At 40.4% G+C, this 27,846-nt stretch overlaps 1 protein-coding gene across 11 annotated transcripts in view; it reads left to right on the forward strand.

Moving 5' to 3' along the window:
- Positions 1-27,846, forward strand: part of Pde4d (phosphodiesterase 4D) — a 1,511,116-nt gene that overhangs the window by 1,470,404 nt on the left and 12,866 nt on the right. For 10 of the 11 annotated variants that reach the window (XM_031359970.1, XM_031359969.1, XM_031359971.1 and 7 more), the window contains 5 exons: positions 18,934-19,027; positions 20,341-20,513; positions 21,996-22,094; positions 23,265-23,429; positions 24,572-24,671. In XM_031359970.1, the coding sequence (XP_031215830.1) occupies positions 18,934-19,027; positions 20,341-20,513; positions 21,996-22,094; positions 23,265-23,429; positions 24,572-24,671 (631 nt within the window). Of the gene's footprint in view, positions 1-10,789; positions 11,231-18,933; positions 19,028-20,340; positions 20,514-21,995; positions 22,095-23,264; positions 23,430-24,571; positions 24,672-27,846 lie in introns of those variants that run through there. The other variant, XM_031359976.1, reaches the window with a different exon arrangement.

The following is a 27,846-nucleotide window of genomic DNA, read 5'->3' on the forward strand; positions in this document are numbered from 1 at the left end:
TAATCCATTTAGCAGAGAAATCACACTTGGGCTTCTTATTCAAAGTCTGCTTTTTCTTTTTTTTTCTTTTTAATTCCAAAATCTTTCTCCGTAGAGGTGAAAGAGATTTGTGAAATCAACTGCTTTACCTAATTAATTTCACTGAGGTAGAAGAGTTAAGACAGCCTTGGACAAACCAGCCCTACTTGTCAAGGCCTTTATCTTTAAGTGAATACAAACTTTTTGATGCTAGAGCTGACCTTGATTTTGGTCTTTATTAGCGCCACTTTTGAATGATGTTTGCAGTTTGCATTTTGTGCGTCTTGGTTATTTGGGATGATCTGGTACCATCTCTACATTATACCACTTTTGTGGGTAAAGGTTTTTAATAGGGACTGGGTATGTTCTATGCTTCGTGATTGCTGACAGTGAGATGCAGTTTTTAGTTTCTCAGTGAGGGATGGTTTTCCCCTTGTTCTTAGGGACTGTCTGATTGCTCCAAGGTTCCTATGTGAAAAAATGAGATTTTTAGGTATGAGCGCTTATGTGTAAGTGTATAACTACCAAACATGCAGACATACCATGGAAAATATGGCTAGCCATAGGAGCAAGCCCTTGTGTGTTAATTGAGCAATAGACAATTTAATCTCCTTGTAGAGAAGTTCAAAGAGCATCTGTTCAACCCAGAGGAGCAGACTGATCGGGAAGCATCCCAGAATTGCTCCAGAAGTTCATTTGAGCATCTAGGGATTGTGAAGGTGGTAATGAGCAAAGAGGTATGTTCCAGTGGTCAGACAGTGCAGGGTAGAATGGGGCATGCTTATTGAGTTTGCTGTGTTGGGTGTCTGTGGAGGTGGGAGGCTGGTGGTTCTTCTGGAAGCAAAAAACTGGAAGAGAGAGTCTAGTTATAGGACCAGAGGCAGACACCAGACCTATAGATTTGCCAGCAGTCTGGGCTGCCCTAGTTGCCAATCTAAGCCCCTCATAACTCCTGAGAACCTCGAGGAACTCTTAAATTTGATTATAAGGAAAATAGCCTTGGTGGTTTTAGAAAAGTGCTTAAGAGCCAGGGTGCAGGATGGGTCATCTTGAGAGGAAAGACCCAAAACAAGTTGAATCCGAGAACTAGGCAACAAGGGGAGAAGGACATAGACCAGGTTAACAATGGCATGAAATGAATGGATGAAGGCAGGAAGACAGAGACTTGAGGAAGAGGAGTCTGCAGCCGGAGAGGTGGGATTCTAACCCAGATGACGGAATGCTGAAGATTTAGTCTTAAGAGGAAAAGCCAACAGTGCTTGAGAGATGGTGGACAATCTTTCTCTTAAGTTTGTCGATGTAAAATTGAGGTAAGGTGTATGATCACATAGAATTACCTTGCATACCTTCCGTAGTCAGAACTAAGATTAAGAAAACAAACGGTAGGAATGTAGAGATAGCTCAGGTTCAAGAGCACTTCCAGTTCTTCCAAAGGACCAGAGTTTGAATCCCAGCACCTGTGTCATGTCTCTCACACCCATCCAAAACCCCAAGTTCAAAGGTCCCAAGGACAGGCCTCTTGGGCACCAGCTCACATACATGCATGCACATGCACATGTGCAATAAACACAAATACATATAAGAAAATGAGACAAACAGGAAGCCCTGACTCATTGTTGATGGAAGTGTAAGCTGGCAACCACATAGAAATGGAGGCTCCTCACAAAGCTAGAAATAGGTCAGTCAGTTGATCCAGCTATACCCCTGGACATATACCCAAAGGACTCTGAATCGTACTACAGAGATACTTGCTCATGTATGTTGACTGCACTATTCACAATGGTTAGGAAAAGTGCCGTACGTATACAGTTTTAGTTTTATGAGGCTTCACTGTGAGTTTTAGAAGCCTGTTTTGTGAATGATCAGAACTGATAATTGTGGATGCCATCTGCTTGCTTTATTTCCTTAGTGCCCCAGATAGAAGCTTATATGTTCTAATTCACATGTGTACTCCCCTCAGCTGCAAGAGGAAAGTGACAGCCACAGCGATCATTGCTCCTGTTCAGCCACTGATCACTGTTCATAATGCGTGCAGTGGTTTTACATGAACAGATAGGGGTCAGTGCTCCCTTCTCTTGCAGCATTTATCAGGTTCATCCCTGAGCTATGTTCTTTTGTTTTGTTTTGTTTTGTTTTTAAACTGTGTCCTAGTGTCAAGAAAGAGTTCCATTTAAACAATGCTGTTAGTATTATGTATTCGTTATACTAATACACACTTAGTCAGGTGGGAATGACTTACGCAGCAGCAGGAGACATCGTTCAGGGGAGTCAGTCTGCCGCTTATAAAGACTCATAACATTGCACTGCTCTCTGGGAATTTGCATATATCAGCTCAGAGCATTCTGAGACATGACCCAGCACAGTGAAGACCTCCAAACGCCTTCTCAGCTGCTATTGGTAGTTTCAGTAGTTTGTAGAGAAACCATTGACTGCACACATTATTGAGTAAATGACGTTGCAGGAATCTGAATACCATTCTTTTATTAATTAACTAGTTAATTAATTTAATATATGTGAATACACTGTCGTTTTCTTCAGACACACCAGAAGAGGGCATCGGATCCCATTACAGATGGTTGAGAGCCACCATATGGTGGTAGGAATTGAACTCAGGGCCTCTGGAAAAAGCAGTCAGTTCTCTTAACCATTGAGGCATCTCTCCAGCCCCTGCATACCATTCTTAATCTGAATATATCCCCAGTAATGGACATAGTTCGGCTAATGATATAGCTTACCTGTTGAACTCAGGCACCTGCTTCATGTGCTGTGCTAAATTACCTATATTAGCTCTCATGTTCCTCTGCATAGTACAGAGCCCTTAAATAGCACACTGCAGAAAATCATACGAGGGCTTCTAAAGCAGTCTGTGCTCCACACCATTGTGCACCTCCTAATTCTCAGTCAGGGTTGCAAACTTGGAAAATGCCATTCTTAAACTGTGTTTTCTGTGGCTGTTGAGCTCCTACCAATCACCCATCTTATTGTTTTGAAACAATGTCTCACTCTGTAACCAAGGTTGACCTGCAGCTCACTATGTAACCCCTGGCCACAGACCCCTAACAGTTCCCTGTATATGTATATTGAAAGCTGGAATTCCAGCCTTAAGTCACCATGCCTCACTTCCATTATTATACTACTTTAAATGGCTCAGCAGTTAAGAGTGCTGACTGCTCTTCCAAAGGTCCTGAGTTCAATTCCCAGCAACCACATGGTGGCTCACAACCATCTGCAATGGGATCCGATGTCCTCTCCTGGCCTGTCTGTAGACAGCTACAGTGGACTCATATACATAAAATAAATAAATAATTCTTTAAAAAAAGTATTATTGCCCTTTTCTTCATTCTTGAAAGATGTAATTTGTACACTACTTATTGAAGATACTGCTCTTTATGGGTGCTAGATTTTACCTTTAGTTATTTTTGTGTGACCTTGAATGAGGAGTTACCCAGCCTCTCAGATTCCTAACCTGTTGTGAGGTAGGATTTTAAACCGACACATTATCTATTCATGCTCTTTCTACTCTAAAAACAACATGAAAAGTTTTAAAGTGATTAATCTGCTTTAATGTAGTGCCTTTGGAGTATTTGAAGGTGGCTGCCTGTTCAGAATTCTCTGTCAGCCTTCCTAGTCCAGAACTCTAGATGGAAGTGGGGCTAGGGGAGGGGGAAGAAATAGAAGATCCTGGAATGCTTAAAAAGCACATGGAGTCTTCACATATTTAAATATCAGTACACTTGACTCAGGTTTAGCTTCCCCTTATTCTCCTGCAAAGCCTCCCACCAGGACCCCCCTCCATCTCAGTGCTGGCAACATTCAAGCACTGAGCCAGCCAGCCCCATGTCTGCACCTTAGGTCCTTTCTTTAGTCCCAAGATTCACTTTGTAAAGTCATGACTGCTCTTTCTGTCCCAGGGGCTTCTTTTCTTCTACCTGTTTGAAGAGCTTACAAATATAAACCTTGCCATCCAGTGATACCTCTGTGCCCTCTCACGTGAACTCGTTCTGCATGGTGGATTCCACCTCAAGTCTCCTTTACTTTTTGAAATTTGACCCTGTGTTTAATTGATACATAAAACCAAAAACTATACATACTAATAGAATACCATCATGTTATAATATTGCAAAATATGCCTACATTCCTTAAATCAAGTAAAATATACCTATTTTGCACTTCCTTGTGGTGAAAACATGTTTTTTCTTCTAGGTTTCTGAAACATACAGTGTATTGTGTAGGGCACAGCAGAACTCCTCCTCCTATCTGACCACACCTCAGGGTATGCATCAGCCAGCCTCCCCTCCCCTAACCTTCCTTCCTTTCTCCAGCCTTTGTATGTTGTCTTCCCAGTTGATAAACAGTGCACACACACCTCCTGCCCAGCACTGCCACTGGCTCTTTCTAGGTAGTTGGGTTCCTTCTCAGCTCTCAACTTAACCTGTGGGAGCTTTTCTGACTTTAATTTTTGCCCTCTTCTCATTTAATTAATTAATTACATACTTACTTATTTGGTCTAGTGCCTTATTGTTTCTCTGCCCCCAGGTAGCTGTTAAACACTTATCTGTGGAGAGAATAAGTGAATGACTATTAAAAATACTTGTGTCTAGTACTGGAACTCTGTTACTTTTACAGGAATTCTCTATGAAACTTCAGGGCTATGGGTTCTTTCTATTTGCTGGTAATAACAAGGGTTCAGTAGTAAAATCAGTTTGGGAAATGTCATGTTGAATAAAAGGCAAATAAACAAGGTTGCATAGTACAGTTCTTGTACCATTACATAGCACATCTTTTGACTATGTTAATGTAAATAATCTTCATAATGCCTTGCTTTGTGTCTAAAACGACAATTTCACAGTAGACATCATCTGAAGGTGCTTTACATTGCTTTCTGGGAAATTCTGCCTTAGACCAAAACCCATCTTACTAGAGGAGAATGGTCATATGCTACAGGCAGATTCTCCCTGGCTAGGAAAAGAACAGACCGATGAATAGGGACAAAACATCCGAAGAGTGGCCAGATTCAGAAGGCACGCAGCTTCTGAGAATGATTGGGTTTGGTTACCAAGCTTTGCCCACCATGTTGGGATTTCTTCTCGACAGCAGATCTAGAACTTGGACTGGAGTCAGCACACAGTCCTTTCAATGAAGAGTGACTTAACATGGCCTGGGATCATCCTGTAATGCACTGATTTTGTTAATTAGTTGTAACAGTTTGTTGTCTGCTCTGCTGTAGTCTGGAGCCTATCCTTCGTATAAAATCATGCCATCTGCTAACTGTAACAGATTGACCTCCTCTGTTCAAACTTAGAAGCAAAGAGGCTTCACTTAGATGAAGTTTGTCCAGTTGCATTGATTATTCCTCAGTGAAACTGATTCATGTTAGGGAGAGCCATGATGGTGGTGATTTTAGCTAAGCTAACTAAATAGCTAGGAATGTACAAGTCTGCCTATATGAATCCAAGCTGTATTAATGATTGCAGAGTGCTGTGTGCAATTACTTCTCTTGCTGTGATAAAACACCATGACCAAGGCAACAGATAGAAGGAAGGCTTTGTTTGACTCTGTGTTCCCTTATGGCAGAACAGATGTGTTGTGGCAAGGGCAGGAAAACTGAGGGCTCACATCCTGAACCACAAGCAGGAAGCAGAAAGAGACCAGGAAGAGTGTGTGGCTTTTAAACCTCAAGGCTGCTCTCTAAGACATGCTTCCTTCAGCAAGGCCATGCCTCCTGAACATGCCCAGACAACCCAAACTGCACCATCCAGGGGGACTGAGTATTCAGAAATCTGGGCCTATTTGGGATATTCTCATTCTCATTCAAAACACCACATATGTTAATGGGTTCTTAGTTAATCCACTTAGCCAAGAAATGAAAATACAACCATCAACTTAGGTTCCTGTTCAATTTGGTTCCAGGAACTCCTCAACACACATAGCGTGTCTGGTATTAGACTCTTTCTAACTAAGTATTTCAGGTATTTTCTGTTTTAAATAAAGCCATTTTGGGGAAAAAAAATCAGGCCACGTTAATAAAAGAAAGGTCTTGGATGTTTCAGAGTATGACTTAGTTTTTAAAGGTCAGTCTAAAATGTTCATGATACGCTCAAGAGAAGATACCTCTTCTGAAATGGTACATTTGATCTCTCTGAGCCTCTGTGATGTCATGTTTCGGTTTATTCTCTTTCCCTATCCAAAACCTATTGTTTTCAAAATCTGATGTCAGTCTGTACCTCAGAGCTGGTTAAGTCAAGTTCATGTGGTTTATCACTAGGGGGCACCATATACAAATAGATGTAGTGGATTTACCAGCGGTCAGGTTTTCTTAATAGTGTTTCTCAAGAGTTTTTATAATGTGAAAGTGGATTTTAAATTATATAATTCAAGGGATTGATGATAAGTAAATTCTAGATTATTATTGACACCTTCTAAAACTATCTCTAGGCACTTAAAAACAAACAGAGGCTCCCTAGTTTGTGATAGCTATTGTATTTAATGTCTGAATTTCAATTTTGCCTCAGAATTCTATATGGAGGAATGAATAGTCACATTTTCATCTGTTAATATAATATAGGCGTTACAGTATATGTAAGCACCTACTTAATATTGGCTTTATTCCTGGCTACTAAAACTACCCTCTGGATCTTTTATTTTTAGGTAGAAGAGTATAAAATGAATATGATTGATTATGGGATTAGCTGTTTTCAGTTTCGTGAATGCTGTAGTATATAAAATACTACAGCTAGGAAGACCTCCCTGAGTCTGAGCTGCTGTAAGAGTCAACACACTCATTCTTGAGTATTGCAAGCACAGTAGTACTAGATTCAGATTAGACTAGATGGTGGTCACAGGCCTTCCATACAGTCTCTAGGGTAAATAAAGAACGAACTCCAAACTGTTCTTTTCTTGTTAACATACATTAACTGTGCCTATTAATGGAGTCCACACCTCCTCCAGCCCTTCCCAGCCCTACTGAATACTGTCCCATTTTAAGTCAGCCTTTAACTTTTCCAATAGACACCCACTGTCTATTGTATATGGAATGTTACATGTTGTGTATTGTACTGCCTGCTGTGTGCAGTGCTATGAGGCACTCTTTGTCACAGTACTCTTTAGAATACTGGAAGCCATGCTGTCTGATTTCAGATCCCAGCCCTGCTGCTTCCTGGCTATCTGACCGCCAGCCTCTTTACAGCCCAGGAGTGATGCCCTTTGATTTCCTTTTCAAGGCCCTATCTCAAAAGCCATTCCCTATCCTGTGGTGTAATGTCGGTGGTGTCTGAATGTGTTGGGATCAGGCATTCCTGGGCTTCGATCATCAGAAAACTCCCCTGGTTAGTAACTGAGATATGTGCATATTTTTCTGTGGCTGCTATCTGTTCCCTCCATCCCTCTCCTCTTCCACAAAGTCCACATGATTTTCTCAGACTCTCCTTCATATGGACACTGCGGCACATTCAAGCAGCAAGGTGAAAGCAGTAAGACTTCCTACGATCTGGACGCCACAGTCAGACAGTGCCCCTTGATCACCCAGACCAGCTCAGACTCACTGTAGAACGTTCCAGCTTGCTAGGATATCTCTATGCAGGTGGGATTGCTGTAGGCACCCTATGAGTTAGGACTGTGTGCTCAAGCAAAGCTTTTTAAACTTTCTCCACTTGTGAACTTTGACTGGGAAATCTTCATGTGACTCTAAATAGATGGGTATATAAAATAAATACATCAATCCAAAACTTACTGATAATAAATCACAAAGAGCTGTATTGTAAAATAATTCCTTGGTATGCCTAAAGGATTTTTTTTCTCACTTATTTAAATACTAAAGTTAGTCTGCACTCTGGGCATGATTGTTTAATTTTATATGCAGAATTCAATTGTGGCTATTTGGTACTACAGGATGCAGAGTAGCTTCAGTGTTATTTGATCACTGTTTATCAACAGTGATCAACAGTTTATTTTTGTAACCATCAATACTAATAACAACACCCCTTTGCATAGTAAATACAGAGTCCAACGTGGCAGAAATGTGGTTAGGGACAATTGAAAAATGTAAATTGTGTTTTAATCTCATCAACACAAAATCTGTCACAATATTTAAAAATCAGAGCCATTCAAGGCGGCAACTCAAATGGCAATTTCTAAATCAAACACTCTAACAATACAATCCAAAGCTACTCCATTTAATAGTTAACTTGGCAAAGAATGACAGAAAAATATCAAGTAATTTTTGTGTAATTGAATTAAATGTGTGTAGAGTAAAAGCCCTGCAGTTAATAACATACAGTAGTACCTGATTTGAGCCAAATTGGTTCCAGCATCACTCTGTGGTGTTACCTCAAAGTGCAGAGTGGGCACACTGTGTACTCTTTGCTAGGGTCCTATGAAGTAACAACCCAGGTGACACCAGAAACACCTTAGGTTCATTATGCGCTTGATTTTAAGTTTTCCATTGTGTGTTCAGAAATTTTGTGCTATTGCAAAATTTGTGACCTTGCATTCAGTCTCATGTGGGGTTCTGACCCACAGTTTCAGAAGTTGAGTACTAAAGGGTTTCAAGTTGGAGTCCATGACCTGAGTATCAGGGTGTAGTCGGGAAAACCATTTTTCCCTCCAGGTCTCACTGTATGTGGAAATGGAGGATAGGGGCCTTGAAACTGAAGCTGCTTTCGGCCTCTGTGATGATTTGGATTAACGTTGTGAGAGTAGAGACAGGAAGGAACGGACCAGATTAAATGGTATCTTACAGAAGACAGAACTCGGTCACAGTGTTTCGAAGGAGAGGAGTACGCTGGTGGAAGGGAACATCCTAGGGTTACTCAAGGATTTGGTTGGATGATTTATGTTAAACACCTGATAGCGTGTGACTCACACGAGATACCTACTGAATGGACAGAAAGAGTCACAGATTTCATCTGAGGCACTGGAAGAAACGCGGGGCCAGTGACTGCAGTTGGAGTAGTTTATACGAACTACTTTAAATAGAAAAACGGTTCACGGTTTTGAAAAAGTTCCAGGTGACAGGCAGGGCATTTGAAATGGGAGAGTATTGTGAATGTGGAAACGTGGTAGTAAAGTTCAGGCAAGAAGTCGTCATGAAGGAGTATAGGCCCAGAACAGCCTGTGGAGAGCCAGAGTGGAAGCTTTAACAGAAGGCAAAGAAAGGCATGGCCAGAGAAACCATCAAAAGCAGACCACGGGAGGCAGTGGAAAGCGTGGTCAAATAAGGCAGGATATGTCAAAGGTAAGAAAAGTGGAGGACAGAAGAGGGAATGAAGGATGTTCTACTGGGTTATTCTGGTGGAGAATTGGGGTTGGGGATTTAGAAGAATGTAGGAAATGAACCCAAGGGTGTGGTGAGTGTCTGAGAAGCCCAGCAGCAAAGGACCTGATAGAAATATCAGTGGCAGAACAGGCCTTTTCCCACCCCTACCCTTGGGGTGTGTTTTCCCACCCTTACCCATGAGGTGTATTTCAGGACCTCCCTGTCCCTGCCCTGCTGCCACAGTCTTAAAGGAGTGGACAGTATAGAACCCTATATAGCCTGCAATTTTTTTCATAATCATGTGGAATTGTAACTATTTTGTAAATAAGGCACTGTAAATAACAATAGATAAAAAATACACTAGAATATTAGCAACAGTCTACTGTCATCCATATTATTAAAACCTTGAGAATATTTCTGGGGTTTTCCATTTAGCATTTTTAGCACAGAGTTGGCTGAAAGTACCTAGAATTATGGAAAGGGACATTGCAGGACTACTGTACTAGACAAGTATTAGGGTGAAATGTACTGAGGCAGACCTGGTGCAGGACACTATAGAGTAACCACATCAGGGAATCTTAGAAGACCAGAGTAATAAACTGAGACAAGAATAGGGACTTTATGCAGAACTTTGTAATAGAGTAAGAGAAATGAATTTCTCTCACTTCTCGTCCATAAGATCTCTTAGGATAAAGGTTACATAGAATAATACCGTGTCAAGCAGAATAGAAAAGGTTGGGTTTTCTCACAAGAATGTCGAGTACATTTTTAGCCCTCAGGAGAAAAAGGCATGCTTCCTCCCCATTTCAATTCTGCATGCCTGAAAGCTATTCAGTCCTTTTTCAGCTTCATCTGGGATCATAAAAATGTTCTTCTGATCAGAATATAGAAACTGGAATCTGTATGCATAACTGCATTCTGTATCCAGACAGAGACATGAACTTTCAGATAACTCCCTCCCTCCTTTAGTCAGGGTTATATTTTAGACTTTGTAAGTTTTAGAGTGTGGCTGTATTACAATAGAGACAAAGGATTTTGACCGCAGCCTTCCCCCAAGGAGAAGAGATGCATTCTCTGTTGTGAAGTCTGGATCTGTGACATTCCATTATGATTGGGCTTGTGTGTCAGGCAGGGGAGGAAGCAAAGCGGCCTCTATCACCAGGAAAGCCACGTGTTTGGGATTTGAGACAGACTGGGCGCATTGAGATTATCAGGATCCACACAGACTGGCAATGCTTATTTAAGAAACGACTACAGATCTTGACGGTTTTGTGGTCGTTATCTTTCCCTGTGAGAGGGAAGCCCCATTCATCTTTTCACGGGCTGCAGGGAGACGTTTATTAAATGGCGTTCACCCTGTGGGAAGGAAAGCCTCTTTTCTCCAGAGGCTTACCTAGCCAACCACTCACAAAGCATCCTGAGCCGCAACCATACCCCCTGCCCTCATAGATCTGAGATGGAATGCGATTGGTGCATAGTTGGTTCTATGGGCGGGGTTTCATGTCACTCTTTCCCCGGCTTCCCCCGCAGTTCCTTATTTGGTAGCCTTTGGCAGAACTAGTCTTTCTCACAGCTAAGCATCTTGACATACATTATTCATTAAGCCCTGGAGCTCGGGAGAGAAAGATGCAGACCCTTAGCTCTTTAGCTGCTCCTTCATCACATGGATATTGCTTATTCAGAATAGTTGCTGAATTTTGTTCCATTTTGGAGTTTTACAAATGGCATGTGTCTAATGGGAAGACGGCTGGATGGGATCATAATACGAGGCTTTCTTATTTATACTTAATTACCAAAAATCTTTAAATTCCCACACCCTGATTGTGGAAATTGGTAGAAGTCAAGGTTTGAAGAAAAACACATTTTAGAACTTGCTGGCACATATACATATAGACACATAATCTATCAAAAATGCCTGAAGCAAACTATTTATTGTCAGTGTCTTGGGGCTACATAAAGGTAAGATTTATTTTGCCGTTAAAACTGTCTACTTTCATTGAATAAGTGGTGGATTTTATCGAATTATAATGGTGTCTGAACAATTTTATTTCTTCTCTTAGATATGAACTGGGAAAGCAGTGTGTGTTGTTGCTGAAGATAAGATTGTATAACTGAGTGTCAGGTGTACTTTGTGTATTAAGATAGATTTTTTTCATGTGCATTGGTTCTTCTGTTTGTCCTATATAAATTTAAGTTGTGTTCTAAATAGCAAGACAATGAAATAAATTAATTGCAAATAAATTATTGTACCAAATTCTTTACTGTGACTGATGAATTCTGATTAGCATTCAGCATTTAAATCTTATCAGTTGATGTGTGGTTCTAACTCTAAGCGCTACTTTTGACTTCAAGTGGAAATAATGTTTTTTTTTTTTTCCACTTTGGCTTTAAAGCTGTAGTTGATGCACTCGACTGTTTGAATGCTTTTCATTATAGCATAAACTTGATTATCTGGAGGTAATTGTAAGAACGTTTATTCATACCATGGCTTAATTTTAATCTCAAGGGATGAATTCATACAAGGAATTGGTAAGATCATGTGGATGCTGGACCTGATTTCACCTGCCCTGCTGTAAAGCTGTTATTGAGTTCTGTCTCCACAGTTGAAGCAGGAAGGAGAAAACCCTGGTTCAGTCCCCAGGGAAGCATCATTTCAGAAAGTAGGGTTCAGCCTGGAATGCATGAGCCAATCAGAGCACATTCTTTCAAAGAGATCTGTCTATTCTACTGCCCTAAGTACTTTCAGAATGAAGGGCCTGTTTGTTGCTTTTCTGTTTCTTTGCCAAGCAAACTTTCATGCTCGCTACCGAGGTTGACTAGAATTCTAAGAAAGCTAGAGATCTTATCTCTGTCTTGCTTGCTAGGGTTTCTTCTTTCTCTCTAAATCTCTAGGATAGTCCAGATTTTTCTTTTTTAAATGCATCTCATGTTTTTATTGCCTGAGTTTTTCTAGCCATTTCTTGTCTTAAAATTCCAGTAAAAAGCAATATAAGAAATACTCATACCCTCCCCCAGGCTCTATCTCTTAGCCATTCCAGCCCCTTGAGGCATTTTAATGACTTTTGTTAGTATTATGACTATGAACAATGTCTACACAAATCTAAATATAGACCCTTTTAGAAAGACACTCGCTGGATTGCTTAGTGCCTGTGTTAACATTCTGCCCTTACCCTTTTAAGAAAGTCAAATATTGATATTTGGTCTTATGAGTTCTGAAAGACTCGTTTTGATAAAGCCAATGCAGTGCTCGTTTAAACAGGTCTTAATATTGATATCTCTCACACCTGCAAGGTATCATATTTAAATGATTGTTAGAATTTCACAGTGGAAACAGAAATCAGTGCAGGATGCATTTAAATAGGTCTCAATATCTCCCACACTTGCAGGGTACCATATCCAAGTGATTGTTAGCAGAATTCTGGGATGGAAACTGGAGTCATTCATTGTCTTACTGCTGGATGCACTGCATTTTTTCATGCACACAGGCCATGTCATGCACCTGGTTGGTCTTGTTACACAATTACAGAGAATTGAATTTGTAAAGGCTTCCTTTGATTTATTACTTATTTTGCATCCTTGACCATCTTAAAGGAAGACCATAAAGAGAAAAACTGGAATTCTAAAACACAGAATACAACATTCACACTGCTGCATTTAGACTTTGCTTTATGATTTAAATGCTGCATACACACACTCTAGTGCATAATGAGAACAAAGACCTCAAAAGCATCCACGGAGAAAATCTTCCTCTTTCTTCCCCTCTAGTTGTAAAAATGATTCGTTGTAATGTTTTAAAACCATTTAGAGTAGAACAGAACCATCAGCATAAAATTCAGCAGAAATTCATCAGCATAAAATAGAGGCAACTTTCAAACATAGCTACATACCTGATTCAATAGTATTTTCACAGGGCTTTATTAAGAGACACTTTTGCATTCACCCATCCTAAATCAATTAGGGTGTGTAATGGTGTTGCAAGGGGGAGACATTCTGTTAGGTTTTTTTTTTTAAGCCATCCATCCCTAACCATGGAAATAGTCTATAAATATCTTAATAAACATAGTTATTCAAAATGACAGAAATTAACCTTGTAATTAAAATATTTGTTAAAAGCTTTAGTATATTGTTTTTTAAACTGGCAATCAACTACAAGTTGAAAAAGCACTCAGGGCCACTTTGTGGTTATTAATTTAGCATATACAGATTGAAAATGTTATTAGCAGTAGCCAAAAAAAGGTAACAATTTTAACTCTTCAAAATGCCCTTGTGCTGTAACTTAGTTGGCTCTTTGAACATGGCCTTTTGGAAATCCCCCTCTGACTTAGCTCTCCTGGGATGAATACTTTAGGGAGTTGCTTTAAATATTGTCTCATAATTATGTTAAAATGTAATGTTGCCTTCTTTGGAACACAGCAGGCCTTGGTAGGCAGGCAGGTGTGTGATGTAGGGTTTTTTCCAACCCATGCTTCTATGTTTCAAACAAAGAGGAGAGAGGAATGTAGAAATAGACTATGATACAGCACTATTCAGGGGAGTCTGCACTGGGAGTCTGCACAGAAGCTTCTCTTCAGTGGCTTTTTTAACTTCAGTTTTTTATTATACTAACAGACTGTTTTGATGAATTATGTAAACAAATGCCCAGAATAATTGTATATCATGTACCTCATTCTTCCAGCAAAACCATTTGTATGACATATCTGTGGGTAACACAAACATGAAGATTTCCCAGCTGCCATGTCCAGCAACATATTCATCTTACCAGTCTATGTGTAAGGTCGACAATGGGTCTGTGGATTCCTGTCTCATTTTCCCAGTGGTCTTCAGGAATTGAGCATCATGGTGCTTTGTTGTACTGAGAGATGTTCAGTGTGGCTGGCAGTTCCTGTACTGCCTGCTGAGAGGCTCACACTAGCCAAAAGCAGTGCCCACCCCTCCCCACTTTGACATGGTCAGGTAGTTCTTAATGGCAACTTCATCTTAAGAGTATGGGCTACTTGAAATTAAAGAGAGAATACATTGCTGGCTTCATGCTTAACCTATTTAGAAAACCTTCATTTGAGTATGTTTTACCTAATGTATACATTTTTCCAAAGGTAAATCACTTATAAAGCATATTTTTTTATAATAAATTGGTTTTGAAACAATGTTTAAAATGGTTTTGAAACAGCTGTGATTTCTCATATGGGCCCTTGCCTGAATTCCTTTATGCAGTTGGATAAAATGGGGATTAGCTGTAGGTATATGTGTAATCAGTTATATCTTTGTGTCCTACATTGATGAAAGCCAGTTATCAGTATAAAAGGCTCAGAAATCAGGGTTGACCACCACAGAAAAGCTAAGGAAAAGAACTAAAACAACTGAGTGTGTGTTCTGTAGTAGGCAAAAATAGAAGACAGCCTAAGTGGATTGGCTCATTTGATTAATTGTAAGTTGATAATTTACTTAAGAAAACATAGCTTGGTAAAGATGACACAGATTCTTATCACTAGTAAATGCCTTTTGAAATAATCATCTCAGGAGCCCTCATCTTAGTTTCACAGGTAGTAATGTATGCTGCTCAGCGAGCAAACGGGACCGGCTGTCTTGTAGTATGTGATGCTTATACAAAGACCTCAGAGCCAGTGTAGCTAATTGTCTGTGGTTTGTATCTCTGTATTCTTATTAGTAATTATCTCTGAAGAGTGAGAATTTAAATGTTTTTTCTAAATCTTTCCTTCTGTCCAGCTTTCTAGATTTTTTTTAATCATACATGTGTATGTTAACAAGAATGTGTACAAATACATGGGTTTAAAAGCTAAATTTTATGTTCACAAGTTTGAGAATATACTCGTACCTGCAGACTAACAAACAGAACTTGTGTTCACCATGGCCCATTCTTCTTACCTATAAGAGAAAGCTAGGGTGTGCTCCTTGTCTCTCACAGTTGGCTGGCATTCTCTTGATCACACTGTGCCTCTGGTCATGGTTGAAGTCTTGTTCTTGATTTGGACTTCCTAGCATTGACTTTGAAAGAGATTCGCCAAGACTTGATGGCTTACGGATGGGCTACCTCTGTAAAAATGATGTAAAGAAAGCAAGAATTTTGAAAATTGTAAATAAACCAGTTCAGGTCTAAAACTTGCATTTCGTACATTTCCAAAAGATAAGCTCATTCCTCCTCTCTGGACTGACAAGTGAGATCTATCTGATAGTGAAATGTAAAGTTTCAGTCTTTACCAAACATATAATAAAATTTTTGGTCTTTTGTTTTACATTTTTGATCATGTATTTAATATCAGTTATCTTGTATATTAGAAAACTGCCTTGTGCTGGATGCCCTAGTTTGCTTTCAATTGCTACGATAAAACAACCGTTTCCAAAACCAACTTGCAAAAGGAAAAGGCTTAGTTCACTTTACACGTCCAGGCCACGAGAGCAGGAACCTGGAGGCAGGCACTGACCATGCTGAAGTGCTGTTTATTGGCTAGCTCTCCAGGGCTTGCTTGGCTTTTTTTGTTTGTTTGTTTTTTGTTTTTTGGTTTTTTTTTGTTTTTTTTTTTTTTTGAGACAGGGTTTCTCTGTATAGCCCTGGCTGTCCTGGAACTCACTTTGTATAGACCAGGCTGGCCTCAAACTCAGAGATCCGCCTGCCTCTGCCTTCCGGAACCCAATACCACCCACCTAGGAACAGTTGGCACTGTTGCTAGTGAGCTGCACCCTCTCGTATCAATCTTTATGAAAGATTTATTGCTTCATAGGCAATCTGATGGAGGGGTTCTCTCTGTCTCTCTGTGTGTGTCTCTGTGTATGTCTTTCTATCTTTGTCTCTCTCTGTCTCTGCGCCCCTCCCTGCCCCACCTTTCTCTCTCAGTGGTCATGAGTGTTAACACCTCCATGTGTGTCAATGTGTACCTGCATGCCTGGTGGCCATAGAGGCCACAGAGAAGAAAGTGCTGGATCCCTTGGAACTGGAGTTCCGAACAGTTGTTAGCCACTGTGTGGGTGCTGGCAATAGAGCCCAGGTCCTCTGGAAAGCAACAACCTCTGGGTCATCTCTCCAGCCCTGGAGGAATTTTCTCAATTGAGGTTCCTCTTCCCAGATTAACTCTAGCTTGTGTCAAATTGACAAAACAACAATAAAAACAGACAGAAAAAAAAAGGACACTAAATATTGAAAACTATTGAAGTGTATTAACATGCCTGGTAGGGAGATTTTTAGACTCAAAGATAGGCTTTATATTAAGAAACCTAATCCATATGGTCCCTTATTAATTCTCTGGCCACATGGTTTACACATACGTAAAGAGTCAAAGACAACATCCACAAGTGAGAGAAAATGCCACGTTTGCTTTCTGGATTACCTCACTTAGAGTGATCTCTTCCAATTCCACTCACTTATCTGAAATTTTCATAATTTTTTTAAAGCCGAATAACGCCCCATTGTGTAAATGTACCAACCACATTTTGATCATCAGGTCACTTGTTGATGGATGTGTAGGTTGTTTCTGTTTCTTGGCCATTGTGGATAGAAGAGCATTGCACACGGGTGTACAAGGACCTCTGTAGTAAGACAAGCATCCTTTGGGGAAGCACCCGTGAGTGCTGTAGCTGAATCGTGTGGCAGATCTATTTGTGGTTTTTTGAGGAACCCCCAAACGGGTTTCCATAATGGCAGTGCCAGTTCACACCCTCCCCAGCAGTGTTCCCCACTCCCTGTTTCCTCACCAGCCTTTGTCCTCATCCTTGCTCTGCCATTCTGAGTGGGGAGAAACTGAAACCTCAGAGCAGCTTTAATCTGTACATCCCTGCTGCTATAGCAGGTGACTGCCATGTGTCTGATGTCATAGGCCCCGTGGCCTCAGAAAGATGGATGGTGAACGTGAAAAGCAGAGAACCAAGCGTTGACCTGTCTCCTATTTCCCATCATGGGAGACAGATCAGTGAATTCTGTGTTTTTTAAGAACTGATACTTCTTACACTTTCTGCTTGCATACAGGGTCAGAAGGAAGTGCCGGGTAGTATTTACTCAAATGTTGTATCTCTCCAAAGCCCTGAGAGAACACATAAACCTATTCAGTTTTTCTTTATGTTTAAAGAGAATTATACATATATTTTACATTTGATTGTTATTGTATATTCATTTTGATAGTGATCAATCAAATGATAAAAGAATACAATGTTAATAAACTCGGTGTGACACAGGTTTAAAAAAAGAAGAAGCTATGAAAGCAGAGGGAGATTTGCTGGGAAGAAAGGCTCCAGTGGGAATTTGGAAAACGACTAAAATTGCCTCCATATCTATATGAAACAGTCAAACGACCAAAAACAAAAGAAAGCAAGCAGAAATATAGAATGTCACGCACAATTGTCCTGTATTCATCTATTACATTTTTCTTTTGCCAATGATAATAATACCTTTATTTTAAAAATTCTTTTTTTTAAACATAAAAAAAGAATTTTTTTGTAATTATATTTATGTACAGAAAACTTAGTGTACATTTAACCCAACTTAATGGCCAGTTCTTTAGCCTTTGCCTTTTCCAGATTGGCAATGCGAGCCACAGACTTAGAGGACCCAGGACGTTGTCTCCCCAGTGGCGACGGATCTCGTCGTATCTGTCATTATAATTGGTCCTAATAGCTTCCACCAGCTTCGCCAGAGCACCCTTGTCTTCCGAGTTAACCTGTGTGAAGGCAACAGTAGTGCACGTCTTCCTGCGGACCAGGTGCCCCAGCCTAGCCTTTCCGTTGATGATGCAGTAGGGCACCCCCATCTTTCAACACAGGGCAGGCAGGAAAACCACCAGCTCAATGGGGTCTACATCATGGGCAATCACCACCAGTTGAGCCTTCTTATATTCCACCAAGGTGGTGACTGTATTGACTCCTGCTCGGAGGACGGTGGTCTCTTAGTTGGGACGTCCCCTTTGCCAGCAGCTTTCTTCTCAGCATGGGCCAGTAGCCTTTGCTTCTTCTCTTGCTTTGTCTCTGGTCTGTACTTGTGGGCAAGCATAAGCAGCTGAGTAGCTGTTTGTCTGTCCAGGGCCTGGGTAAACTGGTTGATGGCAGGAGGTACTTTGAGATGCTTATAGAGGATGGCTCTTTGCTGCTGCAGCCTGATGTAGCGAGGCCATTTGACAAAGCGTGTTAGATCTCTTTTGGGCTGGATGTCCTGCCCAATGCCGAAGTTCTTGGGCCTCTTCTCAAAGAAAGGATTGACCACCTTCTTGGCCTCCTGTTTCTTGATGATAGCGGGGGCCAGGGCCACCTTCTTCCCCTTCGCCTTCTTTCCTTTAGGCATCTTGCTCTGCTGGTGGAGAGAGAAAGGAGCTAAAAATTCTTTTATCCATTGATTAATGCCATTAGGTGCATCTGTGCTGGCTAACTTTGTGTATTTAAATTGAAGATATTTAAAGTTAAATGAAATTCAAGACTCAGTCCCTCATTCATGCTGAGCTCCCTCCTTTCCTGGGCTTCATATCCCCATGGGCCCAGTGACTGGTCACCACACGGTTACAATTTCCAACACTGCAGAAAGCACACTGGATAATAAATGGTCATGATTATTTAAATGTTCTTTGGACACCCAAAGAACATTTCTCTGTGTGACATAAGGGCATGCTTATGTCATGACACTTCAAACGTCCCCCGATGTAAGAACTCTGTATCTTTTTGTCTTTCAGTTCAAAAGGATGCTTAATCGGGAGCTCACTCATCTCTCTGAAATGAGTCGGTCTGGCAACCAGGTGTCGGAGTACATATCAAACACATTCTTAGGTGAGGAGAACACCATGCAATTTAAAACCTCCCTTAGGCTTGTTTGCTCGATTATTTTTAGGGATAAACTTGTTATGGAACCAAAATATATGTTAGAAAAGCTACTTTAAATGCATAACATTAATAAACTGAGACTCTAAGACTCAGAATCAGTCTAAGGTGACAGTATATTTTGTTTGTTTGTCTACTTACAGTGTTGGGTATCAAGCCAAGCACATGCTAGGCAAGCACCATACCACTGAGCTACCTCTCTAGCAAAGTCTTTCCTAACACTAAATTATAAAATGTTTACCGAGATATCTATTCGTGGCTGTATTGAACCCATTTTTTGTTAAATGACACCATTAGTAGGCACTAGGGAATTAATAATAAATTATAAATAGCCCTCTACCATGAAGACTTGAGAGTCTGGTGGGTAGCAGGCCTAGCTTGACTGATACGGGGGCAGTTCCTAAGGGAAGCTTGCAGCTGGAGTCAAGAGTGTGGTTTTATGAGACAACCCTTCTAACCTTAACTGCAGACAGAAAATGCAATAAGTGGAAGAGTGAAAGTTAGTCATTTGAACCCCTCCTCCCCACCATGGGAATTTCCCTTTAAAACAAAATTATTGCATATGAAGAAGCAAATTCCTATATGGATGTTTGTTGAACCTGTACTGTAAAAGGATGAGTTAACAGAGATGAATATACGAACACATCTTATGTCTGTAGCTTTTACTGTGAAAATTAGCATATATGCCTATCATTATATAATGTTGTGTTTTGGCTGTGGGTCCCTGTAAGACTGGCTACAGCATAAACATTTCCTTCGTATTGCAAGGGAAACAGCGACAGAAATATCCGGGTGTAGCTTCAACTCCTACAGTGTGGCTGGTCACAGTTATTTAGCCCCTGAGTTCATTTGCTGCTATTTTTGATATACGTGCATGTGAAATTTCTGCCATTTTAAAATACATGTTGAAACTAGAGTCCTTAGTGGGAAGAGTTATTTCCAGATTTCTAAATGAATTCAAATGGGAATAGAGTTGTCAAATAGTAAATAACCAAGTATTTTGCTTTCTTTAAATTGGCTATCATATCCTACAGTTTTCTCTTACAATAATCTATCATGAGGCCTTTGGTAATGAAGTAGAATCTGTTTAATTTTGTGCTTGAGGATACCAACTTGTAGTCATCTCTAAAAAGAAAAGTAGTGTTTGAATTGCTTCCTAGAATATATACTGAGCAGTTATAGTTTGTTCATTTATATGTTATGTGATTAGAAAATAAAGTTGAATTCATAGTAAATATAGGATGTTCTCTGAATTTTTTAAGATAAGCAACATGAAGTGGAAATCCCCTCTCCAACTCAGAAGGAAAAGGAGAAGAAGAAAAGGCCGATGTCTCAGATCAGTGGGGTCAAGAAACTGATGCACAGCTCCAGCCTGACTAATTCATGTATCCCCAGGTTTGGGGTTAGAACAGAGCAGGAAGATGTCCTGGCCAAGGTGAGGGGCTTCCAGGGGTTATGACATGGTTCATTTCCCCATAAGTTAACTCATTCAGTCTTTCTTCCTTCCTTCCTCCCTTCTTTCCTTCCTCCCTTCCTTCCTTCCTTTCTTTCTTTCTTCCTTTCTTCCTTCCTTCCTTCCTTTCTCCCTTTTAAACAAATAGAAAAGTTCATTAATTTATTTGATCTTAAAAACTGCTTTAGAGTCAGGCATGGTGGTGCATGCCTTTAATCCCAGTACTTGGGAAGCAGAGGCCCTCTGTGAGTTTGAGGCCAGCCTGGTCTACATAGTGAGCTCCAGGACAGCCAGAGTTACATAGTGAGACTGTGTCTATCTCAGATATAGATATAGATGCAGATACAGATATAGATATAGATTTATCAACAACAAACCTATTTTGTTTTCTTTGAAGTAACTGAGAGAATGTATGTGAGTGTGTGAGTGTGTGTGTGTGTGTGTGTGTATGTGTGTGTGTGCACTTAGGATATCAAACTTTGTACCTGGAGTTACGAGAAGTTATGAGTCACCTAACATTGGGTGCTGGGAACTGAACACAGGTTCACCAGAAGAGCAACAATTGCTCTTAACCACTGAGTCATCTCTTCAGTCCTTGATTTGAAGGTGAGAAAGTCACTTCATAAATGTCTATAAATGGTTAAAGTTTATTAATATGTAGTTTTAGACATGTGGCTTGGTTGATTTGTATTCATTTGTTATTTGGTTGCTTATTTGTTTTGTTTTTTTTTTTTTTTTTTTTTTGAGGAATTCTTCATGGAACGTTTTATATTTGCTTGATACATGGTTCAAGTAGATTCTTGTACATGTGCCAATCAGGGAAGTTAACTGAACAGTAAGCAACATTAAAATGCAGTATTAGGAAATATGTATTCTTTGTTTTTTAAAAAAAAAAACACTAAATTTTTCCATCCACAGATACACAACAAGTGCAGCAGTGGGAATTGATCTGGGCGATGTATTTGCACACTTTTACAAACAGGACAAATGAAAACAGAAACATATTCAGAATTTAACCTGATTAAATATTCAGTTCAGTCCTGAGCTTCTCATATTTAATACAATATAAATACATAGCGGTTGCTTATTTGTTTACTTTTAAGCATCTGCATTTGAGTTTTTGACCTTGGAGACTTAGAAATCTGTCATCTCTTCTGGACTTTACACTACGTAGATTCTGCAACTAGATTTCATCTATTAAATTATTTGAGATCAAAAGTGAAAGCGTATGAGTGTAATTTGCTATCAGATTCATAAGTTTAAGTAATAGTGTATTTCAGGATATTGACGTGAACTTACCTTGAGTTTGACTATTCACATGTCATTTCCTTTACATTTAAAATGAGTCATTCACTATTTTACTTCAGCAGTGTTTTTCGTTAAAGTTGGTAATTTTTAAATGCTTCCGCTTATTGTTACTGGTTGTTCAATTTTGTGTTCTTTGGGTGCTTTCCTTCATCCTAGGAACTAGAAGACGTGAACAAGTGGGGCCTCCACGTTTTCCGAATAGCAGAGCTGTCTGGTAACCGGCCTCTGACTGTTATCATGCACACAATTTTTCAGGTAACTGGCCTCTCACTGTTACCATGCACACTGGTTTTTCTGGTAATGTCCTAACCAGGGACTGCACTGGTCATTTTCTGCTGGTGTGACATGAGCCAATCTTTTGAGAAAGAGGATTTATTTTTGGCTCATGGTTTCAGGGGGTCTGATCAGCTGCCCCATTGCCTTTAGGTTGTGATAAGATAAACCCTGGGAGAGTAGAAGTGACTCAGCTGAAATGAACCAATAGAGGGAGAGAAGAAGTGAGAGGAGATGTTATCCTGGGACTGGACAGAATCTTCAAAGACATGCTCCTTTCAGCTGGGCCTCCTTCTTGGTAGCCCATCTAGCTATGAATTCACTAATGAAGTTAATGTACTCATCCGTGGTCACACAGCCATCTATTTACAGTGCCACCACAACGGTGAGGCACTGGGGCATGTTTTACCCACACTGCCCAGCCTTTGCACTATGTGTTGTACCATCCCCCTTTGCTTATTTTGATGCCTTTCTTTTATTGCTCCTTTACAAGGAATGTAATAATGAATATGGAGCATATGCAAAACATAAGTAATAGCATTTTTTTCTATTTAAGAAATATGGGGGAATGGAAACAATGTATTAACAATGGTTATAAATTCATCTCCACAATGCTGACCTCTTCATTTTCTCAACAAACAAGCCTGATTGACCAGAATATAATTTCTTGAGCATCTTTTTGGTACTCAGCCATCTCTTCTCTAGCCATTCTCTTCTTGTTGCCTCTGTATCATGTGAAGGCAGGGCTAACCGAGAAGCTGGGGCTAGTACTGGTACCTTGAGACTAGATGGGGAGCTTCAGCCTGAGAGCAAATGTGGGTTCATCCAGAGTGACTGAGGAGCCAAGCCAGCCACAGCACTGAAGCTGCCTGCCAGAGCTGAGGACTGGTGCCCGACTCCTCACACTGAACCCCTCAGCAACAGTACTGTTGCTCTCAGAAGGCCAGCCCAGCTGCAGTTGCTGCCAGAGTTCCTGCCCTTCCCATATCCTTACATTTCCTTCAGTAGATATGAGGAAACATTGTTTTATTATTTTTTTTTTTTTTAGAGTTATTTGTAGGCAACACCAGCATATGATTCTCTTTTAACCTACTCTGGGGAACGAGTTTTACTAGGAAGACAAAAATGTTAAGAGGATTTCTTTCCTTACAGGAACGAGATTTGTTAAAAACATTTAAAATCCCAGTAGACACTTTGATCACGTATCTTATGACTCTGGAAGACCATTACCATGCTGACGTGGCCTATCACAACAACATCCATGCTGCCGATGTCGTCCAGTCCACTCATGTGCTGCTCTCTACACCTGCTTTGGAGGTCAGGCTCTTGTCTAATGTGTCACTCGCTTGGCCCTTGTACAGAGCTCTTAAACTCTGATGTTGGAGCGTTCGCAGTACAGACAGCAACTAACTTCAGTGGGGATACTTATCCGCGACTTACTTATCAGGAGGAGAAAGTTATTGTTGATGAACAACAGATCCTTTGATGAGTTTTATCTGTGAGAGCTGGTTAGAGGTTTGGGGATTCATCTGTTTATAATGTTGCTTCTTTGAAATGACCCAGTGGACATTGCATGCACACACATCTCGCATATTGACTTCCAGCTAGGTTGTTTTCTAGAACTTTAGTCACACAGCTGTAGTTCAAAGGATGATTATTTTCTAAAATATAAGCAAACATTAATACTTTCAGAGAATTTATTTGAAGGAAATGCCCTTTTGAATTTTTTCAAATCCTAAGAAATTGTTCCATTGAGTGTTTAATGAGAGGGTTTTGGTTTTGTAACCATTTGGGGGAAAGATTCTGTGTTGCCATATACTTTAAACTCTTCATTGTAACATTCTGCTTGTAGCTCATTATTGGGCTGACCCTTCAGCCATTGTTCACAGGTGGGAATGGTTTCTATCCTGGCCTCCCCCACCTCTACACCCAGGGACACTTGGGGAATATCTGGAGACATTTCTGGTTGTACATGCTCCCAGCATGTTGTGAGTAAAGGCAAGGAATTTGCTAAAGAGCCCAATAATGGGCATGATGCCTTAACTATAGCCTTGTCTGCACTGAGGGGAAGCGCTGGTGATCAAGATGACAGGAAGACCAGAGAAAGGAATTCCTCTGACATTACTGAGGCTACAAATGTTCTCACAGCAGATCATTAAGCAAGTTGCCCATCAACCTGTATTTCCTCACAGCATCATTTCAGATACGCTAATATTTTTGAAAATATAACAAACACAAGTTCTGTCATGGTGTATAATAAAGTCAGATGAAATATTTTGCTTTCAAGTCACATTTAAGAAGCTCATCCCTAAGCCCCTTCTTGATGAAGCATATTGAGGCACTGCCAGACTTTACCCTCTGTTCCTTCTGAGCCCTGGGGTTGTATATTGTTTATGTAGTGCTTTATTCATGTAACTGGAATAACATAGCAATTACTACCTGCACTCTTCGGTTCCCAGGCTGTGTTCACAGACTTGGAGATTCTCGCGGCCATATTTGCCAGTGCAATACATGATGTGGATCATCCTGGTGTGTCAAATCAGTTTCTGATCAATACAAGTAAGCGAAGCCTGTTTTCTGTTTGTTTGTTTGGTTTTTTGGTACATTTAAAAAAAAAATAACTGAGTAGTTTTCACAAGCCCATGCATCATAATGTGCTTTTGACCTACATAAATATGTTGTAGCAATATTATGGTACTAATGTAATTTATCTCTGTAAATGATCACCGCCTCCCATGAGGCAGGCAGTCGGTGTGTGAAAATCATCTGTGTGCTTACATATCTCTAAAAGTTGTCTATTACTGCGTTTCTGTGAAAGGAAATCAAAGGGTTTTGCGTGTACAATGGTGTAGGCACCCCGTGGGAACCAGTCCTAAGCCTCTTCACCCTGTGGATCGTCAGTGATCCCCACCAGGCACTGTAGCTCTCCTTCCTCTTTCCGTCGCAGATCTGCCCCCATGGTCCCTTTTCTAGATCTCCACTGGAAGGAACAGGACCTTAGTTTCTAGGCTCTTGTCTAACAACTCACTTTCCTTAACCCCCAGTGACCTCCCAGTGCCTAAGAAGATACCCTGTATCTAGGAATGGAAGGGATGGTAGAGATCCGGTTGTATCTCTACTGCAAGCCGAAGAATGTGTGGAGGAGGCTTGTTTCTTCCTCTGGAGAAGGGTTTAGCATTATATGAATGGCACTTAATACTTGACGTGGCTAGGTAAACGACTTAAAAGTACCATGACATAATCCTTCCCCATTGTGCTGTGAGAGATTGATTTTATAAGTTTCCCTTTAGTGAAGAGGCATGCAAAGCGTTAAGAAAGTGCCTTTCTTCTGCTTCAGTCAGTGGGCTACATTTTGCCCTTGTGCTGTATAGTCATCTGGCTATCCTAGTATCAGGCTCTTTACAACGTATGTCCAATCATTACTGTCGCAAGGTTTAAAGAGAGAAGGCCAATGTGACTGTGTCTCAAGAGGCTTAGTTCAGGTCTGTGAGATTGCTTAGAGCCACTTTTATTTCTTTCAATATCCTCTGTAGAAACAACAAAATCTGCCAGTGATTCAGGAATGGACCAGAGAGGATCAGGGGCCTCCTGGACGTGGGGTTGCACTTCAGACGCTAATGTTAATGTTAGGAAGGGGCTTACTCATCAGGCAGAACCCCATTTCATGTGCCCACTTCTTTATGAGAACCTGTAACAGGGCACTCAAGGACTCATCAAAAACCGCTGCATAACTATTACCACAATAGAAGCTCTGCCCGGGCTTGCACTGGGCTGGTGCTCAGGGTAGACGGAGCATTTTCTCAAAAGGGTTGACAGGTCACATGGTATAGTGTACACTGGAGCTTTCCATAAGTCTGGCCTATTCAGTAGTTTGAGGCCGGTGCATGACTTGCTATGTCCTTAGCAGTTTAGATTTCAACAGAATATCTTGCTTAGATGTAGTTTTCGACATTTAAGAAAGACTTATTTTACTTTAAGTTGTATAACATCAAAGACTGAAGGAGTATTTCCTTTGCATTCTATCATATATGCTAGTGTATGTTCCTTATAATGGCATCAGAGTGAAGAAGAGCAAATATTTACATGGCTATAATAGAATCATAATAGCATCACCATCTTTAAGTATTCTACTGTAGTTTTTAGGATGTCTTGTAAAAGTTCTGTTCTTTCCATGAACCCTCCAAACACAGCTGGGCCTTGGCTGGAACCTGTGGGACTCCAGTGGGCAGCAGGGCATCTGTGAAGTCTGCTATCTCAGCTAGCACAGCCCCCATCCCTTTAAAGATTGAAAGACAATCACTGGAGCCTGCCATCGCCCCTGCCTGCCTCCCTCCCCCACTTTTTCCTTTCTTCCTCTTCAGTAATGCAAATGGCTTATATTCACAGCCTGTAGCAATCAAATCAACAGTGACTTTAAACATAACAAATATAAGACCTTTACAAAATAATTTGTCAGAATTACGTGTCTATTTTTGTTTGTAGTAACCCTTCAGAGAAAGACTTGAGTGTATATTTTTTTGGCTTTCATGGATAGATTCATGCTAATGAGTCAGACGACCACACTCTCAAGCTCTTGACTCAGAGCTGGTCCTTCCAACTTCTAAAGCCAAAGGTTGAACCTGGTTTTCATAACAAAGGAATCTTGGGTTTTGGCCATCATTTCAAACAGTGAGTGAGATGGCTATATCACTTGAAGAGACCTCAGAGGCATAGTGAGTTTAAAAGACATGTCCCAGGGCGCATTGTCCAGAAGATTCCCAGTACAGTTATGCCCCTGCCTCTTAGCTGTGATCTTAGTCTTCAGTGATTTCTTAGTTTTGGGGAATGAATGGTTTCATATCAGTGGCGTTTTCGCTACTGAAAGCACCTGGAGGTTCCGAAAGCAGGGTGATCCTTTCTAACAGGTGGAGCTGATGACGCTTCTTTGTCATGAGACCATTTGAAGTTCTTAGTGTACAATGAGTTTAGTTTTAACAAAGGCCTTGGTCATGTAGAAGTCTGCAAACACCAGGCATAGAGAAATTGTACTCCCAAGTGGAAAAGTTGCCTTAGTCGTTTTAAAGACAACGCTGATAAATCAACCCGTAAAGTATAAATAGCTCCATGAAGCATGAAGCTTGACTGTGTCATTCTAAAAGGCATTTATCGTGAAAAGATCATTTGATTTTTTTTTTCTGAAAAAGTAAAACCATGTGAAAGGTACAGAACATATATGGTATTATATTTCGCTTGGAAAGAAAATGTTTTATTTATAGTAAAGATGCCCAAGTTTGGTCAGAAAGATTTCTTTACACTCATCTTGTATTCAAGGCATATGTCTCTGGATTTCTAAGAGTAAAGAGGCATTCCATCACAGTAAGTTGAAGTGAGTTCTAGCTTCCAGCACAAACACTCTACAGAAACTATCAATCCCTCAGATCACTTTAACATATATTTTCCATAGCTATACTAGTAGATTACATAATATAGAGACCTTTCTTCTTTGGTTAAACCTTTGAAATAAGGACACGTTTATTTTTTAACTAATGTGATTATGTAGAGAACAAGGCAAATCATTGGGTTGCAATAGCTTGTGTTATGCTGACAGAAACAAGTGCGTATGTGGCTGAAGGTGGTACTCCAGGCAGTGGAAGAAATCAGAAAGTATCAGAGCGCATAGTGTGAATGGAGAGAGGGGAAGAAGGACAGTTTGGGGAACATTTTGTTTAGAAGTCTTTTTCTTAAAAACACACAC

This window comes from Mastomys coucha, unplaced genomic scaffold (genome assembly GCF_008632895.1).
Source record: "Mastomys coucha isolate ucsf_1 unplaced genomic scaffold, UCSF_Mcou_1 pScaffold8, whole genome shotgun sequence".
NCBI lineage: Eukaryota > Metazoa > Chordata > Mammalia > Rodentia > Muridae > Mastomys > Mastomys coucha.